The 22,629-nt window shown below is 42.0% G+C and overlaps 1 protein-coding gene across 1 annotated transcript in view; it reads right to left on the bottom strand.

Moving 5' to 3' along the window:
* XPR1 (xenotropic and polytropic retrovirus receptor 1) overlaps positions 1–22,629 on the bottom strand; it is a 105,929-nt gene that overhangs the window by 19,207 nt on the left and 64,093 nt on the right. The window contains exons 2-8 of the mRNA XM_010163621.1: positions 19,416–19,517; positions 12,732–12,955; positions 8,585–8,734; positions 8,074–8,157; positions 7,480–7,561; positions 3,768–3,955; positions 3,357–3,536 (exon numbers count right to left, since the gene is read on the bottom strand). Coding sequence (XP_010161923.1) covers positions 3,357–3,536; positions 3,768–3,955; positions 7,480–7,561; positions 8,074–8,157; positions 8,585–8,734; positions 12,732–12,955; positions 19,416–19,517 — 1,010 coding nt within the window. The remainder of the gene's footprint in view (positions 1–3,356; positions 3,537–3,767; positions 3,956–7,479; positions 7,562–8,073; positions 8,158–8,584; positions 8,735–12,731; positions 12,956–19,415; positions 19,518–22,629) is intronic.

Genomic DNA, 22,629 nt, shown 5'->3' with positions numbered 1-22,629 from the left:
AAAGGGCAGAGGAAATCCTATTGACTGTCAATTAGGCTCCCCCTCAATCCCAGTCCACTTTCTCTCTAAGCCCTAACAGCAGCTTTACTACTTTCAAACCAGACAGTTTTCATGGTCCATTACCTTTGATTACAACTCTCTCTACCCAGTTAGTTATAGTTACTAATGGCCAATTTCTCAAAGAGACAGCACTAGCACCATCCTGCAGCCCAGAGATTTATGAACCTTTAAATTAATAAAAGCACAGGCTAGCACTGATCTTTTATGTTGCTTTCCTTATTAACCTAAAGGGTACATGGCTACAGAAACCCGGGACAGGACTGACACATTCCCATCAGCTTATAATGCCAATTTAAGGCTCTGGTACTAAATTTCAAAGCCAAATAGGGGATTGAGACTTAGTGGCATAAAGCAGATACGGATCTTGACCCAGAAAGCACTGTGCTCATGTAGGACAATGGCACCTATTACAAAGGCTCACACAGGGCCAGCTGTCAGGGAGGGCTGTCCTCAAAGCCATCCAGCTGCAGAACAGCTTCTGCAGAGGTCAGAGAAGCTACACCAGCCTTCCTTTTCAAAAGGTCCTTCCTCCATTTTACCAACACTCCCTGATACTATCTTTACCTGTTTCATCACAGACCTTTTTTTTTTCCTGTAAACAAAGATTAACTAAAACAAATTAAACATGAAAACAGCTTTACAGATAGATCTCCCTGAAAAAGAAATAAATTAATAAAATCCATGTTGTTATTTAATTTAGGGAGAGACACTTAGGCACTGCTAGATGACAGCATAAAACTTTTAAGAGAGTAGAAGCTTTCCACCTAAAGGTTACAGTAGATGAGGAGTCAGCAGATATATCCATGACATAGCTAAGGCACTGGCATCTCAGTCAACTGTCCTCTGAGCTGCTGCTGGAACCCGCCTAACCCCACGTGTCAGGCACTGTGGTTCCTGGCTGCTGCCACACGCTGCCCAGGCACAGCTGGAGTTGTAGCCCAGCTCCCAGAAGGTGCTGGCAGCAGAGGGCAGGTACCACTGGCAACTCCTCACTTCCCAGCTGAGAAGTATCTACAACATCCTCCAGCAAAGCTGGATAGCAAGAATAAAGTCATAAAATACCAAAAGCTGGAGCTGAACCTCAGTTTCAAGTAATCGGTTGCAATTATATACCCACAGCTCCACAATCCAAGCACAGACTTCCTGGTGCTGATTACTGCAGTTTTAATAAGTGCTGAGACGGTAGATATTGGAGCTGGAGCTAAACACTTCCTAGATTTTCACCCCTCACAGACAGGCTTGGTGCAGTTGTTTCACCATTTCGGCGCCCTGCAGAGAGCGTGGGCAGACAGACGCTGCGCTGTCCCCGGATCTGATTCCTCCCGGTGGGTGAGCCGCTCTCCTCAGCCTACACAAGTGCACTCAGTGGGCTTCCCATCCGGAAGCAAAGGGGAAAAGAACACTCATCTAAGCACAGAGGTGAGAAAGAAGAGCCTGGCATGGGAATTAAGCTTCCTACAGGCTAAATAACCTTTTTCACTCGGAGGAAGATCAGTTCAGGTGCAACTCGCACTCCCTCAGGGATTATCAAAAGAGAAGCCACTCATGAGTACCCACAAGCAGTTGGTGATGATCACAGGTGGATGCAGTAAGCCTCCTAGATCCATCAGGAAACGCTAAAACACACAAAAGTATACCCCTCATCTGCTTCTAGAAAAATTGAAGGTGCCAGTAACGCTCTGCTACACTCGATATATCAGACTTCATTTTATCCGGAGATGAAACATATCAAGCGTGTGAAGAAAAACGCAGACCAAACCCAAATTTGTGTGAACAGCACAGTCCTAAGAGCTGCACTATTTCAACCTCCATTCACCCAGATAGCTGCTGGCAACTGCAAGGAGAAATAAAATACACCCAGACAAGCAATTACATACAATAAAAATTAGAAAAGCCTAACGGCTACACTTTATGTGGTTTGTCTGGCTTTTTTTTTCCCCCCTTCCTCTTTCCGCATAACACAGTCAGATGTACTGTGTCATTTTCCACCATTAAGGTGATCTTGCATTTTGATGAAGCTTTTTTTTCCCCCAGGAGACCCTGGGATGAATTAGCCTGTGCACACTGGAAGATATGTCTGTATGGCAGACTGCAGAGTAGTCTAGAGATAGTTGGGATACAGCAGGTACTGGAAGCTCAGAGCTTCCTGTGAAGACTGAGAATCTTACCCTGTTAAGACATTAAGATAAATTAGCACAGATAATGCTCGCCTGGTTAGAGCACTTCCAGTGCTTTCCCTAGCACCAAGGGACAGTAGTAAGAATAATGAGGCTTGGGACTAAAGGTATATCTATGAGAGATGGCTCAATGCTGGAAGGCAAAAATAGGAAGAAACTGAAATAGTAGTAAGCTAGCAAATCAAATAACAGAGGTTAACTGGCTGTGTGCATACCTGCACACACAGGCTTGAAGCATGCTGCTACATTTCATCTTTGTCATGTTCCAGATAAAGTTAATTGTTTTAATTGGCATTAAAATGATCCTACAACTAATATCAGCCAGCCAAACCCTCTTCTGCTCCATGTTCTCAGAGCAGTTGCAGCAAGAATAAGGTATCGAGGGAACCGACTTGACTAAATTCAATTTAGAAGGGCACACAGGGTGGGGATGAACGTGTGAAACAGCCATTTGGGAAGAAACTGATGAGCCATCCAACAAGTTTGAAAACTGTTCTTTTGGAGCTCCCACCTATAACTGGAACACTGAAGTAGCATGCATATTTACATTCAATTTACTGGATTTATCTTACCAGGAAAATAGGGACTGGATCTAGAATAAACAGTTAAAGACCACAAAAAGATTTACTGAAAAGACACTCCACCCATGAACAGAATTTTATAAGCAGTAACCTTTGCAAAGTTTCCTTCTCCATCAGTGAACCCTCTCAGTTGGCACTCATCCAATTTTGGCTAAGGATTATCCGTGCAGCCTTGCTTTAGAGCACTGTAACCCTAATCAAACTGTTTCGCTACACTAAGGAACAAAGAAGCAAAGATATCTGAGTGTTTCTCTATGTGCAAAAGCATGTATACAGCTGTCTATAGGAAGATTAACAAGTAGCCACGTGCAATAGAAAGATAATGATAGACTGGTACAGACAAGCAGAAGTTGCTTCTGTAAACTCATGCTCAACAACCACTTGCAGTCAATATCATATCAGGTCCACTCTAGGAATACACCGTGGTATGAGAATTCCTCTTTCCTGAAAATTAGTGATGTTTGTACAGATTTAATCACTAATGCTCAGCTACAACATTTTAAAAAATGTATTTATTTAAATCAAGTTTGAGACTTACCAATAGTTTGAGCAGCCAAAAACGGGACTTGTAATATAAGGTTTTGGTAGGGTTGATGAGAAAAAGCAACATGAAGCCGTACAAGATGAGTGGATTCACCTGCATAGGGATGTAGGTGAATTTACCATATATACATGCCAGCAGGCTCAGGCACCACAAAACCCCCAGGAAGCCAGCAATCTACAGAAAGACAGAAAAAACACACAGATACCTTATGAAAATACAGCTTCGAAACCTACAATGAATTCTCATTATAAGAAAAGGGAGAGCAGTGCTCAATCCTGTAATCTAATCAGACTTCAGCAACTTCCTCTTCTAATTGGGTTACAACTCCTTGCCAGGAAATGGTGCAGGATTTATCCTCTTGATACACCACACAGCTCAGCCGCTCCTACAGTCTGTTCCGTTTACCTCAAAGAGATGTTGATGGGACAAGTTGCTGCGGGGATTGAGTTCGAAGATGAGGACGTGATTCACTCCAGCCTGTCTCCAGCCATACGTGTTGATACCCAGGAGAAAGAGGAATTCTATCAGCAGAAAGCCACCTCGATAGATTCTCACCAGTGGCCACACATTTGGTCCTTCTATAAAAGCCACACCTGGCAAAGACAAAAGTGAAATGGTCTGAGTGATGGCACAAGTCGTGGCACAAGGCAAAGCTGTGCGGCACCGCTTCGTGCTGGCTCCCAAACGCTCAGAGGTACCCCGTGAAAGCAGGGTACACTTGTAAGCACCTGCATGTACCAAGCAAGTGGAGGACTTTTTGTCTAACCTGTCAGAGGATTTAGGAGTGTTCTGGGGAAAATTCATGTAGTTGGGTCATTAGCAGCATTCTAAGTCCCCTGTCTCACACTACGGGTACGAGGGACAGCACTAGCATAAATCGTGGCTATATGCGCTTAAATGTTCTGATTTAATGGAGATGAAATCCCAACAGACAGCTACACAAACACTTCTGCTCCCCACAAAACCAAGAAGCACCATTTACAGCATTTTAAAACAACGTTACACTGTGCTTAATCACTGAACTCAATACAACTGTAATGTAATAAATACATATTCATAACAGGCAACAGAATATCCAGCCGCACCCAAACAGAAAGCCCAACATAAGGCAGCAATACTGGGAAGCCTGTTGCTTCCTTTGTTCAGTCTTCAGGGTTTTGGTAACAAATTTGCTTAATTTTAAACAACGAGCAGCATTACACAGCAGCAGCTTTCTCCAGCACAAGCCTCTTTGCAAAATACTGTCCCCCAGTTGCTCAATATGGGTTTTATGAGAAAAGCACAAATAAAATACGGTTATTTGAATCCTCAATTGCAGTTTCATTGAGTGTTTCTCACCCACATGGTTTTAAGAAGGGAAAAAAAGAACATGCAGTTTTACAGAATCAATGCTGAGAATTTATTTTCACAAACCCTCCTGTCTAAGTTATAGTCCCAAGTTTTTCAAACTTTTCTTCAGAGAAAGCATATATAAGAAGTTTCATGACTTCAATATCTATACTTCACATCACGTGAAATTATAGAGGAAAATTGTGTAAGGAACAATGACTCAAGAACTGTTGCTTTGAATTTAAAACTTAAAAGAGAATATTGGATTCAGGCAAAAGAGAGTCAAATTTTGGGCAGAAATGACAGATACCCTGAAGAAGCTGAAAAAAATGAGTCTTAAATATAGAATTACAAAAGCACGCATTTCAAATTTCAATCTGAAATGCCTGCAGACAAAACCAAGGGAGGTGCTCCCAAACAGGACAGTGTAGCCCCAAAAATATTGAATAAGAAATGACCAGACAGAATAGCACAGATGTGCTGTGTGCTATTCAAGACAGAACACCCACAGGTTTATCCTGAGGTGAACACAGTTTAATATGACTTCCATAGCTAATGCCTGCTAATCTTATTTCTGGACTCTCAGGGTGATAGAGGCCCATAACTGCAGCTGGTTCTGGTGGAAAAAAAAAACAGCTACTGAACAATAAAATGAGCTGAGCTACTGACAACAAAGAAGTTAAGAGTAATTCTGTATACTCTGATATACAGATACTGATATACTTCTGATACTGCATATCTCCTCTGATACTAAGCCCTACCTAGTTTAGCTTCTGCAGTATAAAGGCTAGATTGGGTTCCCTTTTCACATTTCCTAATCGAGCCATTTTCTTCACTACAGCTGAGCAGCTTGGCTGACGACCCTCAAGGACCCCACCTGCAGGGAAGCGCCCAGCAAAGGTGTACGAGGTCTCAAACTGGCACGACCCAGACCAAGGTTCTGTACTACAGCCCTGAGGCAAAGAGATTTCCCATTCAAATACTGTTTCCACTTAAATCCAACACAAGTGAAGCCATCTCCTAGAGTCTGCAGGTACATGACACGCCATCAACCCATCCCTTCAGCAGCAGATGTCCCTGGTGACAAGCCCAACGGCATCACAGACTAATTCTCAAACAAGAGATGGGGCATTGCTGCAGCAAGAGTCTTGAGATTTTGCATGAAATCTGACAGGTTTTTGGTTAATAAAACACATGCCTAATTCCATGAACTCCCAACCTCAGTTACACACTAGCTTAGCACCTGGAAAAGCTGATACAGAAACAGTGAGGCCTCAAAATTCATACTCTTTAGGGTGATGCTCTCCTGGGAACCACCTGCAGCAGCTTTTAATGGACCCTAAGTTATTGTGAAGTCATCTCTATAAAACGTTGCTGTTCTGCTTTTAAAATCAGGCAATACAGAAGCAGTTTACTATCAGAAGTCATGTTTTAATGCTGTTTCACGGATTCTATATGCACAATGGTAAAATCCTGTCTCAGTCAATCAAATCATAAAAAGCAATTTGGCAAAGGTAGTGGAGAGGTTAGCAAAGTAATAGCCAATTAAAAACTAACACTTTGCAGTTAGAACACAGCTTTTGCCCAATATTTGAAGTAACATACAGAGACCAGATCATGTCTGCTGATACAAACACACCTATTATTCACCCTAGTTTAGTAACATCTGCTTTAGAGATATAATCACCTTTACGAATTCATTCTCACACTGTGTCACTTTTTCATTCTTAATACTGAGAGATAATGCAAACACAACTGGCTTCAATCGTATTTGCATCTCACACAGAGATCAAACATGTAAGTTACAGAAAAAAAAAAAGATACAATGAATAAAGAACAGCTTCTACACATTAAATGGACCCTTCACACAGATGAGTCAACTTTCTGCCTCTACCCCAGCAAGACCAAAAGGGAAGCACTGCAAACAGCTTCTCAAACGGAGACATTTTATCCCAAGAGATGACTGTATCCAATTACAGAAACATCTGATTAAAAATTCTTTTAAGTCAAAAACACAGACATGGGCTTTCCCTAATGCAAGAGCTCGTACGTTGATTTGTTAAGCCTTTTCCTTTGTACTGCTTAAGCAAGTTACAACACTACTGGAATCACACACACAATTAGTAAAGCCACTTGTGAATAAGCACTGGATCTGGATCTACAGTACTAACGTGGCTTTTACTCCTGAGTCTGAACTCAGAAGGTGCAAAGCAGAATAAAAACAAGGCCTGAGATATGCAATAATTTATTGTCGCTTTTAAACAATCTTGACAACATCTGCCAACAAGAAAAATTCAATTAATTCCATTAATACGCACCAGGCATTGAAATCCTATAAATTTCTACATGAAAATGTTCTGAGTGGCATGGTGCTCACATGGCTCTATATCTGGTCTCATTCTCTGCAGGGAGTCAGTACCATGCAAAACTGAAGTTTTACAAGCACGTCTCTCCAGGTGGGTGAGGGCTGTGTGTTCACAGAACAATAACAGAAATTGGTCTTTAGACATGGATGTTTCACCTCCAGAATATCCTTCCAAGAGTAAGGAGGGAAACAGGAGAACAAACCATAATATCTTCAAAGTCCCAAATCCGTGTATATAACATGAGAAAAAACACAACCTATTCCTGAGCTGAACTAATAATTCACAACAGTGTGATCTGACTCAGACTGATTTAACCCAGAACATCCTGATCAACCCAAATCAGATCCAGGCTCTCGCTAAGTGATGACAACACATGCAAACCAAGGTACGGCAGCCAGCCGGGTCCAGCTGAGGATACCCACCTGAAAGTATGACAGTGATGTTCAGTGCAATGAACAATCCACAGAACAATCCAACCCTGAAGGTAGTCCAGGCTGGTACAGGCTGTGAACAAAGCAATGGTAGAATTAAGGTGGGTTAAATAGGTTATCAGCAAAGTCAGATTAATTTGCAGAGTAAATTTAAAATCAGGGATACAAGGTTCTGGCCCCTGATTGCACTCTTGTTCTTGAAGTGAGGAGTTGTTTTTTTTTAAAACTGAAAATGCTGCATAATATTCTTTCCTTTGTTGTTCCTGTGTTGAAACAGAGCTTGGGCATCTCAGTGTCCTTTGAAAAATATTCCAGACCACACAAACACTAAGCATATGTTATTATTAGCACAAATTTCCTTTTACTCTTATCCTCATCCCTTCATTACCTTGTCTGAATGCATTAGGAATAGTAAGCTATTACCAAATCTTCCAGAACTAAAGCAGATTATGTGACTGTGTCGCCCTCAGAATTTGTGGAGCATGTTCATATCAATTATTTTCACTACTTTGTTCAAATGTTGAATCTAATTTGGCACCTTGACAAGCTGGAGAAGCAGTGTTGCTATATAACTTGATCTCTTACCTGAGCTGCTCCTAAGGGTGGAACACGCAAACGTTTCATAGCCTTCTGTCTGTCTCCATCTTCTAACTCATTGGTCACCACTTCCTAAGGAGATAGATACATCACAGAAATTCATTCTACTGCTAAGTACATGGTACTGCATTAAAAAAATAAAAAATAGCAGTTGATTTCCAAGCTACATTTGATCCTTGGCTCAATATTCTTCTAATACATGGTAACAACAATATGAAAAGCTCACCACGCTGCGTCGAGTTATTTCCCAATACAAGCTAACCCTGTGTGAGCTTTTCAGAGTGAGAAAATACCAGCTGAAAAGAACATACACAAATTTATGCAAGCAGTGCCAGACATCAGTGGCATTTCAAAGTCAATTAATAGTTGTCTTGGTGGTGAATACAAGCTACGGACAGAGCAAAACACTACAGGAATTAGTAGTGAACAAGGAAACATTGGCTTCTGGTTAAAAGAGAAGCAGTGCCCAGCCTAGCAGTGCCCAGCCTAGCATCTTTACCTCTGTTTCGGAGATAAGCTGGTTGATCTTCTTGCAGGTGTAGAAAGGTGCCACCTCCACCTCAGCCACCCTCCATTCTGCCCCCCGCGTTGTCTCCAGGTTCTTGTCATGCTTCTTTAAGATCTTGCGGAAGCCGGTGAAGTTCAGGTTCTGCAGACAAGGGAAAAGAGTTACTGGCTTTTAACCTTAGTCAGCTCCCAAGAAAGTTAAATGGTTTTATTTCCAGTGATAGCAAAAAAGTAATAGTTAGTAAGAAGAATCAAAATTATTGCATCTATTGTCAGGAAGTTTTTGAGTTATTACTTTATTAGAAGTAATACACACATGCCTTGCAAATAACAGAAGAAATATGGGACTCAAGGGCATAAAAAGAGGCAACTTATTCGCAGGGAACTACCTAAACCTCATATTCCCTGAAAAGCCCCATCACTGCCACTTTCCTCCTTAATGCAGGAAGTGACAACATACCTGGTGAAACCTCACTGAAGACAAATAACCTCTGACATACTCAAAACTTTTACGCTTAAAGTTATTTCAAAACACGCTCCCTCTGTCTGGATACATCTTACTGCATGTGTCCCAGGGACTGCAACTCAGCAACTGGGCTCTGGATTAGCAGTAGTCATGATGAGCTCTGAACAAAAAGAGAAAGCTGCAGAAAAACTATGTTTTGTCCCAACTCTCACAGTCATTACTAATCTTTCAAGGTCTTTTCCCCTCTGAGACCTGGCTACTGACTTCTGGTTTCTTTAAACTTGACAATACGTGAAGGGGGCCTACAAGAAAGCTGGGGAAGGACTTTTCTTAAGGGCAATTAATGACAAAACAAGGGGAAATGGGTTTAAGCTGAAAGAGGGGAGGTTTAGATTAGATATTAGGAAGTTCTTCACTGTGAGGGTGGTCAGACGCTGGCCCAGGTTGCCCAAGGAAGTTGTAGATGCCCCCTCCCTGGAAGTGTTGAAGGCCAGGCTGGATGAGGCTTTGAGCAACCTGGTCTAGTGGAAGGTGTCCCTGCTGATGGCAGGGGGGTTGGAACTGGATGAGCTGTAAGGTCCCTCCCAATCCTAACCATTCTATGATTCTATGACATCGGTTTCAAATCAAGTTGTCTGGATGAGTGTGTTATAGAAGGGAAATCCTTGTACAACAGAAAACTTGGGAAAGTTTTTAATGCTGCAGATTAAATCCAGACAAATATATCCGCAGAGCAGCATCCTTTTCCACAGAGTACATTGGACAACGACTGCAAAACTAGTTTAGGCTTGCATATGTGGGAGATGTAACTCTCTAGTCTGTCAATATAAGCACATGATGCTGCATTAAAGGAGAATCACAGAATCACTGAATGTTGGGGATTGGAAGGGACCTCAAAAGATCATCCAGTCCAATCCCCCTGCCAGAGCAGGAACCTAAATGAGATCACACAGGAAGGCGTCCAGGCGGGTTTTGAATGTCTCCAGAGAAGGAGACTCCACACCCTCCCTGGGCAGCCTGTCCCAGGGCTCTGTCACCCTCACTGTAAAGAAGTTTCTTCTCAAGTTTAAGTGGAACCTCCTGTGTTCCAGCTCACACCCATTGCCCCTTGTCCTACCATTGGGCATCACTGAGAAGAGCCTGGCTCCATCCTCATGACATTCACCCTTAACATATTTATAAACATTAATGAGGTCACCCCTCAGTCTCCTCTTCTCCAAGCTAAAGAGCCCCAGCTCCCTCAGCCTTTCCTCAGAAGGGAGAGAAAACAAAAGAGAACGGTCGATTTCCAAGTTAGATGTGAGCCCTGACCCAAGACTCTTCTAACGCACAGTAACTACGACAGGCACAGCTCAGCACGCTGCACTACGCAGGCAATTGCTTGACAAGATGCATTTGAAATCCTACATTTCATGATATAGAAAATACCACTTGGAAGACACAACGTTCCATTCGAGCAACAGCAGGAACACAGACAGACCATGGCAAGATTCACTTCTAAAAAAAAACTTAGAAAGTAGCTTGGAAAAGAAAAACAGAGAAAACAGCAAAATCCAATGCCCTGGGGAGAGGCGCCAACTACTCACTGAAATAATTTTCAATCTAATTATGCTTAGAGTGATTTAATACCAGACCCCTACCGTTTAGGTGGGGAAATGAGGCAAGGGAGACAGGAGCAGGAAGCCAATGCATTAACGATCTGCATTATTGCAGACAAGAGACTTTAATTACTTTCTATTGGAAAAGCCAGCGTTCCACCCCAGGGAGAGCAGGTCGCTCTTCTCATACATTTGAAATGAAAAAAAAAAAAAAAAGGCAACAAAGTGATGATTTTTGCTCAGAGATTTTTCTGTAGCGTGGACTAACATGACTTGATTTGCCACGTATGAAAGCACAGCCTAACTCTGGTGTGCCTTGGCAGCTCGGTCACAGTTATGCCAGACACCCTAGAACCTCTCCAGCAGCATCTCATCCTCCAGCTGCAAAAATTCTGCAACCTCAAAGTGCGTGAGAAAACCACTGTTGGTTACAGAGGTACTTCAGACAAGGAATTCTGTGAATACACAGTGATGGAACTGGGAAACATAAGTCAAACATCATTTATGCAGTCAGATGTTTTGCTATTCATCATGCTTTTATCTGGCAAGGGGTTTTTTCCAAACCTGACTTCCCTTTCTGCTGGATACTAATAAAATCCATAGAACTGAATCAACTAATGGTATGTTTTCTTGTTAAAGGTGGAAAAAAACCCCTCAAACACTGCAACTTACACAATAATGTTATGCAAGATCAAGTAGAATCAAATAGTGGACTCAAAAAATCTTTGCTCATATACAAGTGTATCAGGAAATGCACCAGCAAGCAAGGTGCTCTGCTCCTTCTGGAAATTGTGAAAGCTACCAGATGGGTTTTACATCAATATTTAGTATAAATACAATAGATCTGGACTCATGGTAGCAAAAAGCAAAAATGTAAGTGTGCAAGATGCCTTTTTTCACTGATGCAGGATAGAAGATGATTTTTCAAAGGAATGATCTATGTCATTCCCTATTTAAAGTCTTCATCAAGCCTCAGAAGTTATTTTTGGTAACCAAGAGTAAGAGCTTCCTTTAAAAATAAATAAATAAATAAAGGTGAAGAAATCACAGCAGTTAATATGCTTCACGCCATTCCTGAAAAGCTATGGATACTCAAAAGCCTTTCCCAGGATTTTGAACTAGAAACTATCTCTAATAGTTAAAGGGCTTTATTGAGAAACTCAAATAGCCACTGGACCTGTGCTCAAAAACCTAACACCACTTTAGGAGAGGTACAAACACTGAGAATTTTGGAAGAATTAATTTTTGTTGATGTTGCAGAGTGGTATTCAATTAATTCTTATGGTGAATTTTGTTTAGTAAAATTCTCCAGTAAAACATTGGTAAAGATCTAAATATGGATGTAGTGAACTGAAGTTCAAACGTGCTTATTTAACAAGCTAAAAACCTTCACAATGAGACATTTAAAAGCATTACAGAGTATTTAACACCAATAGAGCCAGCCCAGAAAAAAAAGATCTTAACATTTTCAGATCTTTGTTTCAAGACTTTTGGACCAAAATCAACGTCTGCATTATTTACCATGCTTTTTCATGCCAGAAATCCAAGTACAACTAAAGATTTGTTTTTTTCATACTTCAAGGCAAATGAGCCCGTATCCTACAGAATGAAAAACATTTTTTTTTTTTAAATGGATGTTTTAACAAGAAATTCTGATATAGCAAGGTCACAGTCACTACCATGGTAACACCAAGAGAAACAGAACATTAGTATTTCAAATTTCATTACAAATATTAGATAAAAGAGTTTCTTCCCCAACTTGCCAGCTCCAGCCCTGCACAGAACAACACACTGCAGAAGGAAGAGACCTCGAAGTGACCTCGTGTCGTGACCACACCTGGGCCAAGGGTGCTGAGGTCAGAAGGTTCTTCTGCAGGTCAGCTGAGCGTTTCTAGCTCAACAAAAAGCAACAAGATGTACGCTGCTAGCTATCTGCCTTTTCTTTTAAAAGTGTTTAGAGACCCCAAAATAAAAAAGAACTCAAAAACTGATTTGAACGAGGCAACTCAAGGATACACGAAGCACAGAGACATTTACACACAGGGCTTTGTAAAACCACCTCTTTTTGCAGGTACCTGATAGTTCTGCAATAAGATGAGGCTGAGGTAGAGCTCGCTGAAGGCCAATTTCAGGTCTTTGATATTCCTGTGCTGGACACGCTCTTCGTGGGACAGGTGGAAGACGGGCTTTCTGCGCCGCTGCAGCGTGGAAGCCCCGCTGGCTTCTTTCTGTGCATCCAAAGTTGACTGTAACTCAGTCCGCAGAGTGGTAAACCTGCGCTGAGCTTCTGCAAGCTTTTCTGTTAGCAAGGAAAGGGAAAAGTCAGGTGAGGGGGTAGCAACTTGCCTACTGAGCCTGTAAAAAGCACTACAGCTTTCCCTCAAATAGGTAGAAAGCACTGCATTGAATAACCTACCACATGGTGCTCCCCCACTAAGCATTAAATTCAACAACTGCATGTTTCTCTTTTATGAAGCTCCTTCTCCTTAAAGGTTTTAACGTGCTCCTAGGTATAACATACACTCTCCAAAAACAAAGCTGCTATAGCTGCGGCTGTTGACACACCTGAGGGACAAGATGCCATTCAGAGGGACCACAACAAACTCGAGAAGTGAGCCCATGTGAACCTCATGAGGTTCAACAAGGCCAAGTGTGAGGTCCTGTGCAAGGTCCTGCACCTGGGTCAGGGCAATTCCCAGTATCAGTACAGGCTGGGGGATGAAGGCATTGAAAGCAGCTCTGAGGAGAAGGACCTGAGGGAAGGACTGGTGGATGAAAAGCTGGACATAATCTGGCAATGTGCACTTGCAGCCCAGGAGGCCAACCGTGTCCTGGGCTGCTTCAAAAGCTGTGTGGCCAGCAGGTTGAGGGGGCTGATTGTGCCCCTCTGCTGAGACCCCACCTGGAGTACTGCCTCCAGTTCTGGGGTCCTCAGCACAAGACTGACGTGGACATGTTGGAGCAGGTCCAGAGGAGGCCACAAAAATGGGATGGAGCACCTCTCCTATGAGGACAGACTGAGAGGGATGGGGCTGTTCAGCCTGAGAGGGTCGGGGCTGTTCAGCCTGGAGAGGAAAAGGCTCTGGGGGGACGTAAGGAAGAAAGTTTTTATGCTGAGGGTGATGAAACCCTGGTCCAGGTTGCCCAGAGAGGTGGTAGAAGCCCCATCCCTAGAAACATTCAAGGTCAAGTTGGACAGGGCTCTGAGCAACCCAATCTGGTTGAAGATGTCCCTGCTTATTGCAGAGAGGTTGGACTAGACCTTGAAAGGTCCTTTCCAACCCAAATAATTCTGTGATTCTACGATATCAGACAGGTCTTAATTAACACAGCCAAAATCAAGAGGCTGTCCCTTCAGCACAGACTAGGGCAGCATCAAAAGTGGACTCAGACTTCTCCACTTCCACCCCCAGATCTGATTTCTAGAGGATGCTGGTTCCAGCACTGTACAAATACCCATGACAGATGGAAGAAGCCCAATATGCAGAGCTGCCCCCTGTACCCAGGGGCTATCGACCAGCACAGGGATGCAGGGTCAGGCCTCCCCAGGCTGGCAGAGCTGCAGCTGGAGGCAGCCAGGCAGATAGGGTCTCATCCAAATACCAAAGCAGTGACCACACGTCTCCTCCGTGTGCAGAAGAGAGCTGCTCGCCTTTCTCAAATAAAGCAAATGCACAAAAAGCATAAAAAAGCCCGTCAGACAATATTCTGAAACTTGACAGCCAGTAAGCAAAGCACTTTTTGTATCTGCACACCCAGAACCAACTACGTGTTTACTGTCTTTTTATACAACAGTAAGAAAATCAAAGGGGGGAAAAAAAAAAACCAAAAAACAAACCACTCTTCAAATGTGACGCTGAATTTTGGATCTCAGAGAGCAACGCAACCCCTCTGCCAAGCTCCTGGTGACAGACAAACACAGCTTCTGCTTTGATCAGGAGTTACAACACCACTTGCTGCTGTACAGGATCCGCTGTAATAACATCTCCCTCTTTTCCTCAGTTTAGGCTCACGCAGGTTAAGAAGCATTGCCTCGTTATTCACTGATTAAAGGGACAGTCAGGCTGAATTTAAATATCATTTTGATGTGTTTTCGGAACAAGTCAGCTGCTCTTCCTCACATCTCAAGTATGAAAAAGGTGTTCCTTTAAATATCCTGCTTTACATACGTTCAGAAAATAATCTGTTTTGGCTACATAACAATCTTTTTATGCTAAAAACAGCGTAACCGACATCATTATCTTTCTTTTTGTTCTGTACAACTCGTTCCTTCCAGGCCTTTTTTCTCCCCTACGGCTTCAGTCACAGCTTTGGCCTCTCTGTAGATAAGCACCAGCACAGACCACGGGCGCTGGCGTTGGCCGGGAAGATGCCGAGCAGGTTCACAGTGCTGGAGCAGGCGGCTGGGAGCTGGAGCCACCATCACACCACAAACCACAACCCAAAGCTCTGCCCAACAGTCTCCTGGCTGTTGATTTAATTCTCTTCATTAGTATCTTATATAACAATTTAATGGTAATTCTCAATTGTTCCCTGCTCCAAAAGTAAGATTTACTCTTATGGGAACAATTATGACCTTTTCCTCAGTCTTATTCAATTCTGGTTAATTTTAAAAGCAAAACTCCTCTGTAAATAATTTTACAGTGCTCTGTGTAAGATATTTTCCGGAAGGAGAATGCCTTTCTGAACAGAAAATGGGAATCAACATAGAAAAATCAAGTACCAAAGAGCTTGAAACTTTCTGTAACTTTCAGGATTATAAGCTTTAATAAAGTAAGAGGTTTTAAAAAGACAGAAAATAACTCTTCTCTGACAACTTCTACAGCTGCAAGGACTCCACCGAACAGAGGCAATGCAGCCCACAGTGAGAATTGTCTGCCCACAGCCCGTAACCCCATCATATTTAACGCACACAAGGTCAGACTGCAAAAACAGTCATCTCTCCCCACTTTGGAAACTCTCTCAGGAAGAAGTCACAGATATCTGTTACAGTAGCTGTTAGAATCAAAAGCCTTCAGAGAAATAAAACTCACAAGTTCACTCTCTATATTCAAAACATTCTATTAAGCCATCTGGTGACACACTGAGATTTCTTTGGGATCAAATTATTAAATATAGAAGAGTTTAAATTTAAATCCTCCAACTGAAAGCACTCTTCCATTTTTCCTATGCCCAGAAAAATCTTAAAATCCATCAGCCTAATACCAGAGTATTTAAAGAAAAGACAATGCTTTGAAATAGTTATAAAACTGCTGCTGCAATTTTCCTGTTTGCAAACCACCATCCATAAAAAAGCATCATCCTCAAATACAAACATTCTTCTTCATTATGCACTGCTGAAAAGAGTCATCTCCTGTCTTCCACACAGCCCTCTCCATCCACAGGGGAAGGATGAAGCTTTAAAGGCAATGGACTCATTCCTCTGATGACCTGAGAAACAGCAGCCCTGCCACCTTCTTCTCCCTCCTGCCCACTCTCTCGCTGTGACCCCAGTTATCCAACCCACCAATGCCTGCATCTTGTTAAAGTATGATTTTATCATCAAGATTAATTGCAGAGGACAAATAAGACCAAATGTGTGCTGCTATTCTTAAAACCTCCTAGGGAATTGCCGACGGAAATGGCAAAGTAGAACAGAAATCAATTTTTCAATTTACAACATACTAAAAAATATTTTAAAAATACATTCACCACTATCACTAATTTAGCACTCCAAAAAGTGACTTTTTAAAAAATATGCCACTCAAAAAAGTTAGAAAAAAGCAGCATGCACTTAGAAACTGGAACCACTCTTGTGTTGCAGCATTTTGCTTGACCTGATGCCCACTGAGTCCTCAGCTCAAGTGTAATATCACAGCAAAGACTACAGAGAAATCTAAAACCAACAGAGGCAGACTTCAGCAAAAATACTGGAGATAAAGAAGTAGCTTTGCCCAAAAAACCCTCCTAGATCCTGACTAAAAACCACCATCTAAAGTTATCACCTCAACTATGCAATTCCAAGTTGTTATTGACTCTGTTTTCCAAGTTTAAAGAAAAATTCACACATAAGGATCATGAAAAAACCCCCCCAAAAACCCCAAAACAACCTATCACACCAAGGAGCCAGTAAAATTCCCCCCCAAGTTCCAGTTTACCTGGTCATGGTTGTGAACAAAACCTGCTTCACCAGCAGGATGTAATTGTACAGCCCACATCTGCTCGCAGCTGCCCAGCTCCAGGCTCTGAGCATTTTCAGCAGGCTCTTTTACTGCTCCTTCTTTTTCCTACGTATACATATTATGTTCAAGAATTTGCTCACCCAATTAAAAAGGCAGCTTCCTACAAATAATAAAATCAGCTCCTAAATTAACCACAAAAATGCTACTAGCTAAACAGCAGCCCAAGCAGATCCTGATGATGCTAATTTAAAATATAAGAAACCTCCCCTCTAGAAAATCCCAAACACAAACCAAAACTGGCCACAAATAAATCTTTAGCACTTGAACAGATGTTCCTCTACTGGAACCACCTGAACATTTTACTGTTATTCTTTTTTTTTTTCCTTTCAATTGAGTATAGATTTTCTTGAGCATACTCCAAATAATCACAAACTGTTTATCAAATCAGATACAGTTAATGGCAGTTTTTCCTTCCTACAGAGCTGGGATAATGACGTGGGGAATTAAGTTTGATGAGAGCTGACAATCTGAGCACACAGCAAAAGGCAAAGGCATTTTGCAGCAGGCACTCCAACACCGAGCACTCCGGGGAGCTGGGGAAGAGCTGGGGTGTGGGAACAGCCCATCCCCAGAGGACAGGGCTGTCCATGCTGTGACAATCCCTCAGCACAGGGAAAGACAACAAGGAAACGAAGCAAAGATCAACAGAAAATGTAGCTTTCTTGAAAACAGACAATATTTATTGCCATGAAGACAAGCGTGTAATAAGCCACATAATAAGCCTATAATAAATAGGATGTACCAGGTCATAATCCAAGCTGTCCCACACCTGGAGCTACAATAGTGTCCAACGTGACATATTTCTGATGTGACCAAGAAGAGGAACTCTTGATGGAACATTTCTTGATGTAGCTTAACATTAATAACCCTAATAAAGGGTTTCCATACTACTAAAATCACGTCACTCTTCTGCAAATAAAAGACTTATTTTTATCTTATCAAAAGAGATTTCAAATTACATGTATTCTCTCCTATAACTTTTTGAAATGACAGCAGGTTGGAAAAAACCCTTTCCTATATTATTAATGTCATTTTAAACAATGCTGGAATGGTTGTGTATATGTGGGAGCACGTGTGCCAGCAGGTCCTCATTAGGGAAAATTATCATCTGTATTGTGCATCTGAATTGATAGAACTTCCTCCACAGTCTAGCTTGTAGTACAGAGGATTTGATATAACTAGGAAAATAAGACAAGTTTCTGAAAAATAAAAGCCTTACCTCAGACCTGGGAGAGAAACAGAAGATCTCCCAGGGAAAAAGTGGGAAATAATTGTTCTGAGTTAGGTATATATGAACTGCATGTAGAAAAATGCCTATAAAGGGTAAAACCCAGCTGGCTTCATAAATCATCTTTCTTCTACCTCCAAACTGCCCCTTGCCCTTGTTCTTACCCCAACTGTGGCTACAGCAAACCCCCCAGTGCTCCAGGGAGCCAAAGAGCAGCCATGGCTGGCTCAAGAGAGATGGACTTCCCTAGATGGGAGCTGAGCAGAGGCAAACTGCCGTGCAGTTATTCCATCTATTATGCTTTCAGCTATTCTCATGTTCACAGCCCAGATTCTGCTAGCAATAAAACAGCCAGCAATAAAGTCATCGCCTGACAGTTATGAAAATATTTTGCACAATTCAACTTTGTCTTTGTTACCAGATTAAAATCAAAAAGAGCAAAGGCTACCATATTGTGCTGTTTATAGCACCAAGTTAATAAATCAACATGTTCAGAGTAAGTATAGCAGAAGTCAATGCATCATTATATCCATATTTAACCACTTTTCTAGTAGAAAACCAATTCTAAACCTTACCAAAAGAGGCCGAAAACCAGCTGAAGTGTAATAGTGGGTGGAACTGGAGCACACTGTTCCTAAGCCTTTTGTAGCAATATTACAAGGTCCATTTCTGATTATCCCATTCTAAAGTTTATTTACAAAACACAGGGTGGGAAAACAACAAACAATAGCATTTTGACATATGACACCCCTAGGAATCCCTACTCTTACCACCATTACATTTTTATTTAATTCAGTAAACAGGATTTCATACACAGCCAATGACAAATTGCTATTAGCTGATCTACTCCTGAAAGTCACAAGAGTTTAAGAAAGGGTCAAGTGCTTAAAAACTTGTTGGACACATCAAGACAGTCAAGTTACCATACACAGGCAAGTCCATGATAGCTATTCCTGCATAAACTCAGGAAACATCAGTTAGGGAGCTTAACACATGCAGGAGAGACTGTCACCATGGATAAGCTGAGAAACTGTGCCCCTTAAGCTGTCACTTAAGTTTAAGAGCATCTTCATAAAGTTAAGCAGGAGGCTACTGCAAAGCAGTGCAATCATTCATTCTCCCTCCTTTCAAATACCATGGTTTAACTCCACAGCAGTGATTAAACCAGGACAGTTTCTCATATAAACCTGCCCTGTAATTACCTGATGGTAGACCTGCATGACCACTGTGGTTATTCTGAAAGTTTGGGAGCTTCAAACTCTTTTTGTGTTGCTGTATTTTCCACAAATATACACAAATAAGCACCTTACCTGAATAGAAAATGTTGATTTTGGCAAGTTCTTTCTCACAGGTTTGGAAGAACTTCTCTTCAAACGTGGCAAAACACCTTTTCACCGTGTCCTCATCTGTGTCTAGAAAACAAAATAGAAAAAAAAAAATTGTGAAAGAAGAACATAGGAACAATTTTCTAAGGGGGTGTAATGGAAATATTTCTTCAGATTAAATCCACCTTCTTTGTCATGTACAGAAAGAAGAATAACCAAGTCCAAAGGGCTCCAAGGGACCACATATTTATCTGTAAAAGGAACTGTGCCAAGACAGAGAGGGAAAAATCCATGTAAGCAGAACTGCACCTTGACCAAAGTTCCCACCATCTTTTTGATCCTTCAAGTGCTATTGCAGATTTCACATGCTTCATTTCCACTTCCTAAACCAGCTTGTGCAACTGCGCCTGTAGAGCCATCCCCTCGATCAAGATTGCTCCTGATACCTACAGGAATCTTCTTTAAAAGGCATCTCACCTACGACGACAAAGTCACCCACCCTAAAGCTGCACACCAGTGGAAAGGGAAGACCATGCCCCATCCCCACCTGCCCACTCTGCTGCCTCCAGCATCCTGAAACCACCTCTCTGCTGCCATGTCAACCCAGCACGGAGCCACAGCCGCCGCAGGGGTGGTCCCCTCTTCCTGCCCACATCACTTCTGCATCCATGGGGTGAGCCAGATCAGGGAGAGATCTTCCAACCAAAACAAAAGCAGATTAAGGAGGAAGCATAACACCCACAACATGCTCTATGTCAGGGTTAAATTCTTTTCTTTTTCTCCCCAGAAGTTGTCTGCTCTCCAGTCTTGGACACTGGCAGGTTCTCCAATACAAACCTCAGTGAGAGCAAACCTCTTTAACAAAGATCAGGGTTTATGATGGGGGTTTGTTCTTTCTTCCCTGGGTTTACCATGGCAGAAAGCCCAGCACCATCAGCCCTGTGTGTTCATGCCTTTCCCTTTCCAGCTTGTCAGTCGTTTCCCCCAGAGTTTCTCCAGCAACTCCCACCATCACAACGTGCTTTGTGCTGGGACCAGTATAAAGGTTCTCAACCTACCACAGGCACTGGTCTTGCTCTTGAAGAATAAAGTTGGCCATGAAAAGCATTCACCCCAGCTTAGTAAACAACTGTATTTAGAAGAAAAGCACCAAGCCTTTAACCAAAGGTTTCATTTGACCTTCCAGGAGGACTCACTGGCTTCACCCATGATTCCCACCTTCTTATCACTATAATCCTTCAAATCCAAACGTAGCACCAGAGCAAACTAAAATCTGCCCAGTGAGTAAATGGGCAACTGTGGGGAAACTACCATCTTCCTTCCTGGAAAAGAAAATCTCTCTCTCATAAGCCAAGTTTAAAGAAGAGGCCTAAATTATGGTGATTGTGATCAGATCCACACTTTACCACCACTGCTCTGGGACTCTTAACTCTTTTGGAAGAACTTAAGTACAACTCTGTAATTCAAGTCAAATTTTGCAACTAAAGCAGCAATTTAGTCACTTTGTTATAAGTGAATATAGTGCAGCATCTCCAGAAACGCAGAACTTCAAAGACAGAACGAATTTTCTAATAATTAAGAAATGAATTTAATGTCTAAAAATTAAAGAATCCACACTATAATTAGGAATTTTAGCTCTGTCAATCATCTGTCCCAGATGCTCCTAATGCTGAAATAAAACAGACTCTTCATACTCCCCATAGTTACAGTTTCTCAATTCTCATTCAGTCTTACAGACTAAAAAAGGTTAGTATTACTACAAAAATGAAAAATTAAAATTTTATTACGGTCTTGATAAGGTCAAGAAATAGATTTTGAAATACATGTTTTATTAAATTCAGATGACAAGTGTCTACAGAAAAGTTCCACACTCTAGCAGATAAACACTCTGGGCTGTTATAACAAAAAAAAAATAAATCTTTTTGTTTTAGCATTAATTTCTATGTAAAACCAACCTCAAAGTAGTATTAATATGCATTAAATACTTTTAACATTTAGAATTTCCTGATTTTTATGTCTGTGGCACTGAAATGAAACACCATAGACCTACAGACACTATATTGATGTTTTAGGGGGGTTGTATCAAAAGAGCAAACAACACAACACAAGCCTGAAGAGGCAACGCCGGGAGGTGGCTGTTTTCTTGTGGAGTTTGATGATGCTTTAAAGAATAAAACAAAGGAAAAAAAAAACAAAACAAAACAGTCCTGCACAGATGACTGGTGTTTACAACTCCACCATCCAAGGGCTTGTAGAAAAGAATTCACAAGGGCTCCAAAGGTTGTTCTAAACGCCAAGTTTTGGCTCCCAAGGTCCCTTTATTATCCGACGATTATACTTGCAGATCTGCGGTTACTCCTGAGGATGAGAACTCCATCCCTTGTGCAAACAAACCCCAAAATGACAGGGCTGTGACTCTTCTTTGCTGAAGCAAAGCCGTGACAGCCCCGAGGTGTCACTCCACCCCTGCTCGAGGTCGCTGGCCCGACGCAGACTTTGCGGAACCACACACGTGCGTGCCTCAACCGCTCCTGCTCGGCTTCCTGCCTCAACACAGACCCCTCTTTGCGGGCAGCCTAAAACACCAGGAGGATAGAAAATAACTCTGCTTTGGGGCTGTAATTTCTAACAGCAGAGTCACAGCAGTTGCAACATCTTCCCCTAGGGCACTACACCAGTAAAGCCAATCTGAACTTGCCTGTGAGAGCCCCAATCCTTGACCCAACAGCTGCCAACACGGGCGGACAAAACACAAACAGGCGGGTGAGGCAACAGAAATTACTGTGCAACACTTAATATGCAGAGATTTTATTCAGTAGCTGCCTGAAACTTTTTGAATAACAGCAATCAGGCAGCATCAAAACAGAGCTGACTCTTAAGGAAGGACCCAAAGGGCAAATTCTTCAGCTCAAAGAGTTTACACATCTCTAGCAGAAGAGCTTACCTATAGATGCTTTCTGACATGAGGTCATCATCCCTGCCTGCCTTTAAAAATAACCCATAGAAATAACAGCACACAGGCTCACTGCTTTCCTGCTTCAGAAACTCCAACTGACTTCTATCATCACTTATTTCTTGGTTTTGGTACGTTCACAAAGTAAAACTTTCTAAACTTCAGTCACTAAAACTATCCAAGAACAACAAAAAAAAAATCTCATCAGGAAGGAGAATATACTTTTTGTCCACGAAGTCAAGTGTG

This window comes from Antrostomus carolinensis, unplaced genomic scaffold (assembly GCF_000700745.2).
Source record: "Antrostomus carolinensis isolate BGI_N321 unplaced genomic scaffold, ASM70074v2 scaffold17892, whole genome shotgun sequence".
NCBI classification, from domain to species: Eukaryota; Metazoa; Chordata; class Aves; order Caprimulgiformes; family Caprimulgidae; genus Antrostomus; species Antrostomus carolinensis.
The sequence above is the reverse complement of the archived record's forward strand: the minus strand, read 5'-3'. Positions and strand labels throughout refer to the sequence as shown.